This window comes from Coenobita brevimanus, chromosome 25, assembly GCF_032717465.1.
Source record: "Coenobita brevimanus isolate Jiangsu-jjx chromosome 25, ASM3271746v2, whole genome shotgun sequence".
Classification (NCBI taxonomy): domain Eukaryota; kingdom Metazoa; phylum Arthropoda; class Malacostraca; order Decapoda; family Coenobitidae; genus Coenobita; species Coenobita brevimanus.
Window position 1 is genome coordinate 40,418,221 of NC_136978.1, and position 10,028 is coordinate 40,428,248.

The 10,028-nt window shown below is 41.6% G+C and overlaps 1 protein-coding gene across 1 annotated transcript in view; it reads right to left on the bottom strand.

The window, feature by feature from the left end:
• The window catches only part of LOC145393823 (uncharacterized), a 189,645-nt gene extending 179,843 nt beyond the window's left edge, over positions 1–9,802 (bottom strand). The window contains exon 1 of the mRNA XM_080267867.1: positions 9,623–9,802. Coding sequence (XP_080123993.1) covers positions 9,623–9,802 — 180 coding nt within the window. The remainder of the gene's footprint in view (positions 1–9,622) is intronic.
• Positions 9,803–10,028: the final 226 nt, after the last annotated feature.

Below are 10,028 nucleotides of genomic sequence, written 5' to 3' on the forward strand. Positions count from 1 at the left end.
CCATTGATCTCATTTTAGCTATGTCGATTTCACATTGTCTTGTAACTATTCTAACGTGTTATTACTTTTCATAAAGTGTGGAGACGATTTCTTTCTTCAATTGCTCTACCAGTATCTGCATTAATTCATGCTGGGTTGTGTTTATCTTTTTCCTGCCTTGATTTCATTGGTACAGTGAGCAACAGTAGTCATGTCGCGGTTTTGTCCGAAGATTAAATGTAACTCGTGAAACATTATGAACCGTCCGTATGACAGACGGCGGAATGTACCAGACGCTTAGCCCGTTAGCTTATGTTTTCACCAAATTTCACGACACGATTATTGTTGCTTACTGTACATGCTTGTTTGGGCAAACATGAATATATGCTTAAATTTCACCTACATTTCACATTATTAGTTCTTTATAGTTTTTGTAGAGTGTGCCAAGGGCCTTTTTAAGACCATCAAAGTGGGTGCACTTGTAATTTGGCACCTCTGTTTTACTAGTATGTGCATTATGTGAAAGGTTCATGGCAAATCTTAGGAGATAATAATTACTTGACCCTTAAAGTTCACCCACAGCAAGGCTTGCTACCATATATTCATATGTGGTACAAGATCTAAGATATTACCCTCTCTTTTCGGTTCTGTGACACACTGATATAAAACGTTAACCTTGATAAAAATCCATCATACTTCTGTTATCATTACCTACACAAGTGTCTGTATTCCAGCAAACTGCCGGCAGGTTAAAGTCGCCAGTAAATCACCATTTCCCCCCCATCAAGAGTTTTCTGTAGGATATTGTATAATTCTATATCTTCGTCTACAGCATGAGTGAGGTGATGATAGACTGTGTCAGCATTTACATTTTATAATGTATCTTTACACAAAGAAGTTCGGTGCCATTATTACTTACTGTATGTCTATGACGAGTTTACATGGGATTTGATATATACGTCAGTGCCTCCTAGAAGTCCATTATCTCTACATTTATAATGAAATTAATACGATTCTAACTGGTATTCTGATAGTAAATCTCTGGTAACTAATCTATCTATCTACCAAGAGGGGGGGTGGATCCCGTTGTCCAAACTAGGGTAACTGCAACCTGACAGCTGAAACAAGCCTGGACCCCTGTTTGCACCCACTGCCAACATCAAGGACACACAAAAGCATGGTGTCGCAGCTGGCTGCACTGTCACTACTGCAGTATCAAAGGCCACATTCGTGGCACTTGCCTGTGGAAAGTATCTTTTTTTTTTTTTTTTTTTTTTGTCTGACTTCTGGGCATAGGCTTCTCAGCCTGCTCTCAAGGCCCAGTAGTCCTCCTACATACCATACACCTCTCTACATGTCACTACTTCGGCGCTAACACCCACCATCCATATTGAATACATGCTAGGGCTGTCACATACAGGACTGGTGTATTGGTATTAGCGGGGGTACTTTTATGACATGTCGGCGGGTTATCTGCTGAGAGAACCAGCAAACTAGAACAAAAAGTTAAGATTCTCATCACCATAGTCCAGAGTGCATCCCAACAGGTGCCTATCCAACACAGTGTGAGCACGTGATACCCACCAGTAGGCTGCCTCACAGTGGATGCAAAATCATTGGCTAGGTCCGCTCAGAACATCCACCAGCTTGCCTCCCAAGCACCTATAGCTTTCTAACATCATCATCATCATCATCATCATCATCATGGGAAGGTAAAAGTTGTGGGGCACAAAGCCTCACTCACCCTCTGACTCCACCCACAGGAGTCATTTCATGCAATGCTCCAGGCAGCAACTCTTCCCCCTCTAAGTATCTCTCAACATGAATGATCATCCTGCTCCAGCCATAAGTTCCATGGCCTCTCCCTTGGTCACCTGTACCTCAGGTCAACTCTCCCAGATATCACCCTGTGGGCAGGGTAAGCCTCAGAAAATGGGCCACGTGCCCATAGAACTGGAGTTTGCATGATGTATTACGTGGGTAATAGGCCTTGACTCAATCTCATGGAGTTGTCACTCATTATGTATCCGGTCATACTAGCAATATCGCATGATCCTGCAAAGGCACTTAGTACCAAAGGGGCCAATTCACGGCTTCAAGTCACTGTTTAGTCCATGACCCAAAGCCACTGAGTAAGATAAGGAGCCCAACCACGCCTAGTAGAAATACCAGTCCCCCCCTTGCTTTACAAAATTCAACCCAAAGCCAACTTAAAATTACCACAAACAGTGTGATGGGCTCATACCTAACCCAGAAAAACTAACCCCCATCATGATACTAAAAGCAAATACTGATAATTTGGTCACAGCTGAAACATTTCTGAATGCAGAGGAGGAGCCTACATTCGGGAAGATAAGAGGATATACTCACTGTTTGATGGAGACCACCAAGGATGAGATAGTGAAGCCACTAGAGCAGTCTGCAAGCCCAAGAACTGGTAGTCAGTACTTCAAATTGGATGGTAATACTATTCCTCAGATTGGTGCTGAACTCTGATAGTGATCTCTTCTTGCTTTCACACTATTTTTCACAATGACAGGGATCTGCTGTTCTCAAATGTATCACAGAACACCTTTTTGGCTTCTTTATAAAACACAACCACCAGCACGTAGTGATTGTTGGAACCCTCAATTACCACCTTATGTAAGATGCCTAAGAAGACCTCCTGGCTTTGCATGGGGCAGTTAACCAGGTTGAATTCTTAACCCACAACCAACCCAGCACTTTGGACCCAATGATATCTTATCTCCCTGATGACACAATTACCTTCTCTCAGCTGGGTCTGGTGACAGCCTGCAACCACTATACCATCCTGTTACATATCACCCTAGTCCCTGGGTGAAAAGACGACATACCAAGAAAATATGTGGCTCTGGGAGCAAGCTGGCTGGTCTTCCTAGAAAAGGGACCTTGCCTTCACAGACTGCAACAGCCTTTAGCTGGGTAATGCAAATAAAAAAGCTGTAGCTCTCACAACTAATCTCGCTGAGATTTAGGGACTCCTTTTGCCAGCATGCAAGTTCTCTTCTAGGCCCAATAACCAACCTTGATTTGGATACATGTGCCGTCTTGTTGCAGATCATGGATATGATGTTGGATGAGATACAAGAGAAACCATTGTAGACACAATAAAATCTGCTGTACCTACTGAAGCATGACTGCCACTAGCAACTGGGTTCAATGTAGGTGGCAAAATTATATCCAGTGTAAACTCTCTGGCCCAGATGTAGGTAGCAAGATGTGACGGAAGCTTGTGCAATGGAAACAGAGGCTCACAAAGCAAGGACATACGCCACCACTAAACACATCAGATGAGACAGTTGCTTCAAGCAACCAACATAATTTGAACTGCTGTGAATGATGTTCAGCAATAAGATGACTATCCCTAACTCCAAAGGGCAACTTCCCGATCTCCTACAGATGTGTCAGGAATAACTGATTCACATTCATATACCAATGGACAAGATGATGGGTACCCTGTGCGAGATTAATGCTAAGAAAGCAAGTATGTCAGATGCTGTGAGCTCTCGTATCCTGTGCAGATGTGTTGCAGAACTTGCAAAGCCCATAAAGCATGGGAGAACACCTGGTCTTAACTCTGGAAAGAAGTAAGGGTAGCCCCAGTTAACAAGGAACACTTGAAGTCCAGCTCTAGCTGCTATCAATCAGTCTTTGTCACGAGTCGGCTAGTGACATTGGCTTTTGTGGGAAACCATGAACTCAAGTGGAATCCCAGGTTATCGTTCAGTAACCGCTCATTCAGAGGGGAGCCTTTTCAAATCAATTTTTCATTGTCATACGTGATCGTCTTTGTGTGAGACATTAGCGCTTCCGCTGAGCGATTTGTTTTGGGCGCGTTTTGCTCACTCGACCGTTAAAAAATGCGGCCTAGCGCTCCCTTTTCTTTCCCACGAGTTACTCAGTCCAGTGTCTGCTGTGACGGAGTGAGGTTCTGTGCTCCAGAAGTGAGAGGTCAACCCAGGCTCCACTAGACTGCAGTTCTCCAGGCTTCCACCCTTCGTTGGTGATACACTGCATTCATTGACCAGTATTTCCTTTTTGTATTTTCCTAGGTTTAAGAGTTTAGTTAAGTGTGCTGTTTCCTTACATGCTGGCCGGCTGCGCCACATGTTGTTGTTTTTTAGGCGTAAGAATTTAGCTCTTGAGTGAGTGAGTGAGTACGATCTCATTATTTGAATTCATGTGAAGTGTAACGTTAAATTTATTTCTTTGTAATCAATAAATTTAACAGTTCTTTTTCTTGAGCTTAATGTAATGTAAACTCGTGTTTCATTTCTCCATAATTAAGCTTATTTCCCTTATAGCTCCTAGCTTGCATAAACGTTTTGCTATTCATAACTGGTACTTAGGCCAGTCTTGTTGTATTAAGTTTAAAATCCGTTGTGCCTTCTAGGAGTTAAGCACCAGCAAGAACCTGATACTATTCTTAGTATTAGTTATTGTCAGGGGTGAAGTAACTTTCTCCAGAGGCTAACAGTACTAATAAACAGCAATTGAGTAATTAGTCTCTGCTGTGTACTGTTGAGAAAGTTTATAAATTCTCGTTCTTAGAGAATCGTGCGAAGCAAACCAGTGTAAAGTAATCGTTGCTTGATTTAGCAAGACAATTCTTGTTCCTGCTGTTCAGTATCATTGAACATTATCATTTTAACATTTCCATTTATTTTAAAAACCCCGTGACAATTCAACAAACAAGGGATGAGGCTATGGCACACCTAATGTCTGACTTGGCTCGTATCTCTGACTGGGGTAAAAATAATCTTGTTTTTAATGCATCAAAGACTCAGCTTTTACACCTATCAATCCGTCAAAATCTCCACTGGAGTACCCTCTACTGTATAATAATATCCAACTCAATCCTGCATCATCCTTGAACATGCCTTGGGGTCTCATTCACACGGGAATCATCTTGGAAAGATCATATTGCATCTCTTGTAAAATCTTCGTCCAGGAGATTGGGTGTGCTAAGCCGACTCCATGCCTTCTTTACTCCTGCACAGCTGTTGACTTTATACACGGGTTTCATTCGCCCCTGTGTAGAGTACATCTCTCATGTGTGGGGAGGCTCCCCACATACAGCTCTTCTCAGTAGCGTGGAGTCAAAGGCTATTCCTCTCATCAACTCTCCTCCTCTAACTGGCTCCCTTCAACCTTTGTCTCTTCGCCGCACTGTTGACTCTTTATCTCTTTTCTATCACTGCTTCTATAGTCACTGCTCCTCTGAACTGTTTGCTTGCATCCCTCCACCTCTACGACGGGCACGTTTCACCAGTCTAGCAACAAACTCTCATCCCTTTGCTGTCCAACTCTCTAATGGAAGAGTTAGCCGTTACTCTCAGTCCTTCATTTACGCAACAGGGCAACTCTGGAACTGTCTCCCTCTATCTGTACTTCCTAATTCCTATGATCTCCAGTTTTTCAAACGCAGTGTGTCCAGGCATCTCGAAATGAATGGATCTTGAATTTGGTTCTCTTTTGTATTGTTTTTGTTTATTTCTTTGAAGGAACGTTCGTACGGGCTCAGCCCTTGGCTCCTTCTTCCTCGGAAAAAAAAAAAATCGCAGATGTCTCCCAGATGACCACCAGTAGGTGAAGATGGCTCAGCACAGGCGGAGAGCAACGCACAACACTCCATTCCCTCACTCGTATGGGTTAGGTTTTTGAAAAGGCTACTTCATATATATATATATATATATATATATATATATATATATATATATACACATGAAGAGAGAGAGAGAGAGAGAGAGAGAGAGAGAGAGAGAGAGACTTGGCTGAAAGTACGACATGAAGAAAATGAAAGAGTACGAAGAGGGGAAAGGAGATGACGGGGGAATGATGAGAGAAGAGAAGGGGGTGGTGAGAACTGGAAAGAAATTGATAATGAGGGAAAAAGAAGATAAACAATATGATAAAAAGAAGAAAGCAAGAATGTGGGAAGTGGGAGAAAGAATTCGTGGTAAAAGTGAGACGAGAGGAAGAGGGAAAACGGGAAATGGGAGGAAGTATGAGTAAGTGAATAATGGAGAGACACAAAGGAAAGTGGGAGGGACACGAGGACTACTACCATGAGGGGAGGAAGAATGCTGAGAGGGAAAGAGGGGACGAGACAGGAAGGAGAAAAAAGGGTAAGAAGTAATTGCTGGAGAGAAACATGAGAGTAAATAGGAAGGGAAAGGGAACTACTAATAAGAAGAGAGAAAGATGAAATGCATAACTGGAAATAGAGGGAGCAAGGTTGTTAATTATGACTGCGGGAGGTCCCGATATTATACCAATCAGTTCTGTATGTAGATCAGAAACAATAATACAATGCAACGATAGAGGAGAGTTTGATTAGTCACAGGTATGCAAACACTATCAAGTAAACACACTCAATATAATGAATTGTTAGATATGTACAGTCTCTAACACCCTCTAATGTTCACACACACTCATGCACCCTGAACACAGGTAAATACGAGTACATTCACCATAATTAATTCGTCTATAGAATTCTGTGGCTTAACCGCTTGACTACAGTGACAGTATCCACGTCATTCATTTATATATCCTTCTATCTATCTATCAATCTATTTATCTATCTATCTATCTGTCTCTGTCTATGGTTTTTCCTTTTTTTTTTTTTTTGCCCAATCTGGAGCGTAGGGGCCCGAATCTAGGCTGCTGAGTCCTCACTTTCAAAACGAGGGTGACCAGCCCAGCATTAGCCTAAGTGGCATTACACGATAAATAATTCTCAACCATCCCTTAAGGGCTCCATCCGGTTGGAGCACCTAAGCCACTGGACCACCAGGCGTTATTTGATAATATGTTAATAAATAACGAAGTAAATGGTTTCATGGGTTACAGGAAAACGTTTGGCTCTTCAACCTTAAATTAGCACTACATAAGTGAATGGATGGTGCGCATCCCCAAATCCCATTTAGGAAAGGCCTCTCTTAATGAGAGGGTGAGGAATGAAAGATGGACCTAGCTTTGCCGGCTCGGAAGGTCTGCCGCAAAGCTTAATAAAATCCTCTGAAGATAAGAAAAGCAGCACTTCCAATAAACCCGTTGACGGCCGGGGTTTAGCCTACACTACAATGATATTTCTTTCTTATCTCCTGTCTGCCTTTAAAGGACTGTTTTGGGTTGGGAGGGAATAATCTTTACCTTCAAAACTAAAACAGGTCAAACGTAGGCTGAATGATCTCGCCCGATGGAGGCAATTATGTAGCTGGTTGCTTTATTGGACTGATGGACGAAAAATAAAACTAATTATAGAATGAGCTGAGAGAGAGAGAGAGAGAGAGAGAGAGAGAGAGAGAGAGAGAGAGAGATCTGAAAAACTGAGCCTTGATGACAAAAAATATAATAGAAAGACTGGAGACGTTCTAGGGAAGGAGATAGGCCTGTAGTGGAACGCCTTTGTTTCCTTAAACAAAGCCAGGGAAAAGGAGTTTCTTCCCTCCTCCCCCGTCTCTCTCTCTCTCTCTCTCTCTCTCTCTCTCTCTCTCTCTCTCTCTCGTTTGAAACAGTGGAAGAGGGGCTACAAAATCCTCTAAAACTTAATTAATTTCAATAACTGTACTTATTCTACCTCAGCAGTTTAGCTTCATTCTTTATTCTCTCGAACTTAGCGTGACCTAAAAATATCAGCAACATCTTTTATACTGAGTAGTAGCCAAAAATTAATGCTGAAATCTTGCCCTAGTCACAAAGAAATATTGTGGAAAGGACTGAGGGGAGAACCATAATCGTCTTAATCTGCCACTGAGCTACGGAAATGGGGTGCAGAAGAACGAAAATCGAAAGCCAACATAAGGTGTGTGAACTACAGAACTCAAAATTACAAACAGTGATACACAAGGAGACAGATATACAGCTGAACACTTAAAGAGGCAACACTAATGTCAAGTACAGTGTCTGAAGGGGAAAAGGTATGGAAATGAATAAAAAGTTCAGAGATGACACTAAGATACCTTTTCTAGTCAGCCAATTTAACCACTGATTACCATGAATAAATTACCTTTTTTTTTTTTTTTTTAACTTGAAAAATATTCAGAGGCAAAAAGTGCACAGTTGACTGCACAACTTTGTCACGACATAAAAAGATATTTAGGGGGGAGGTAAACTGTAGAAGCGAATGCAAAAATGTTTTAACTTACTTAGCGACAACAAAACAGAAATTAGCAGTTCTGTGCAAAAGTTCGATAACATTCACAGTCGTGTTGTCGCATACGATAATTGCATGCAAAAATTCGTATAATCTGAATGAGGAATATTCAAATGTACAGCACTTTGCAAAAGTATGTTATTGCTATTAATCTCCCAGGTTCTCGTAACTTATGTGAGGGGGAACAACATCAACAAGGTGAGTACAGAATTTCGCAAACCCAACCATCTTATATCTGGAACCTGACTAACTTTCAAGAACAATATGTAGGAGTTTTGTGTTTGACTAAGGTATGTTATTCCTGACCGCAGCTGTCCAGTCCAGTGTGGAAATTTACCACTCACATTCACTTTGATATTTTAGAGGAATAAAAATATACAGTTGAATGCAAAGATTTATCTCCATTCAGGTCTGGGGGGGGGGGAGAGGAAATTTACAGCTGAGTGTAAAAATTCGTCAACAGGTTGGTTCGCGTCCTCCAAGTATTTTATGTTTTGAAGATTATGAGGAGGTAATCAAATGCAAAAGTTCATCTACAATCATGTAAACCACGATAGTATGTGAGGACATAAGCGTAGAATCAGGCACAGAAGATCCAAGTACTATAAAGAAGTTTAGAGGGGAAAAAATTTGTGCATTCCATAACACTCAGGCTCTCCAAGATGCCTGGTGGATCGCATACAACAACAAAGTCAACGCCGGAGGGTCTGAACTAGTGAAACTGCTCTGTGTCACACCACCCTGTAAGGGAGTATATGTTTGCACCACTCAAGTCAACCACGATGTTATAGAGGATTAAGAGCATAATCATATCGTACAGGTGAATGCAATTGTTCATCAACATTCACACTACCCACAATATTTGTTAGGGAAATGTTGAATAAAAATAAATGACTGGAATGAGAAAGTAAATGCATAGCCAGGTTTAAAATATTTGTATCACTCACGTCCACCACAAGACCTGGCGAATCCGTGTATATTAACAGGTCTTTAAATTTGTAATAACTTTTCCAAAAGCAGGAAAAAGAAATACACGATTCAGGGCAAAGATTTGACACTTACGTCCACCAAGACTCCTGGAGATTCATATACAACAGTGGGGTTAGTGCTTGAGGAGATAAATGAGCGAAACTGCTCTATGCCACACAAACAAGTTAGCATGTACAGGTTCGTTAAGTCTCATGTGAACTACGATATTTAGACGATTACGAGTACATAGTCGAATGCAAAAGTTCGTCTACGTTCACGTCAACCACGATATTCTGGGGGGAAGTAAGTGTAGAATTAAATGCAAAGCTCTGAAGATCCTAGTTCAGCAAAAAATAAACATAATCTACAGTCAAGTACAAAAGCTATGTGCCACTCATGTACACTGGATGTTCGGAAAGTAAAACAGTTCAGTGAAAAAGTTCGCCTGGAAGATTGAAAGATATATAAAGATCATTAGAAAAATTGAACACTCACGTCCACGATGATGCCGGGTGAGTGGTACACAATAACGGGGTCAGCGCTGGATGGACTGAACTGGTAAAATTGGTCAGCGCCGCGCCACCAGGTGAGGGAGTACAGGTTGGCGCCCTCCAGGTCAAAGCGACAGGCCAGGTGCACTGTGGACCCCACCTTGACAACACTGGGCACCTGCATCTCTGTGATTCGAATCCCAGCCGTCTCTGCAAGCAAAACATTAGCGAGATTAGTATGCTGCATCCAGGAATATTAAAAAATAAGCTTAAGTTTAATACCCAATGGGTACACAAGTTTTTAATATGTTCAAGCCGGGATTCTAACTAACATTATTAAGATTAATACATATCGACTCAACGAGAGTATTAAGATACTGTAGCCAGAGCTCAAAAGAGAGAGAGAAAAA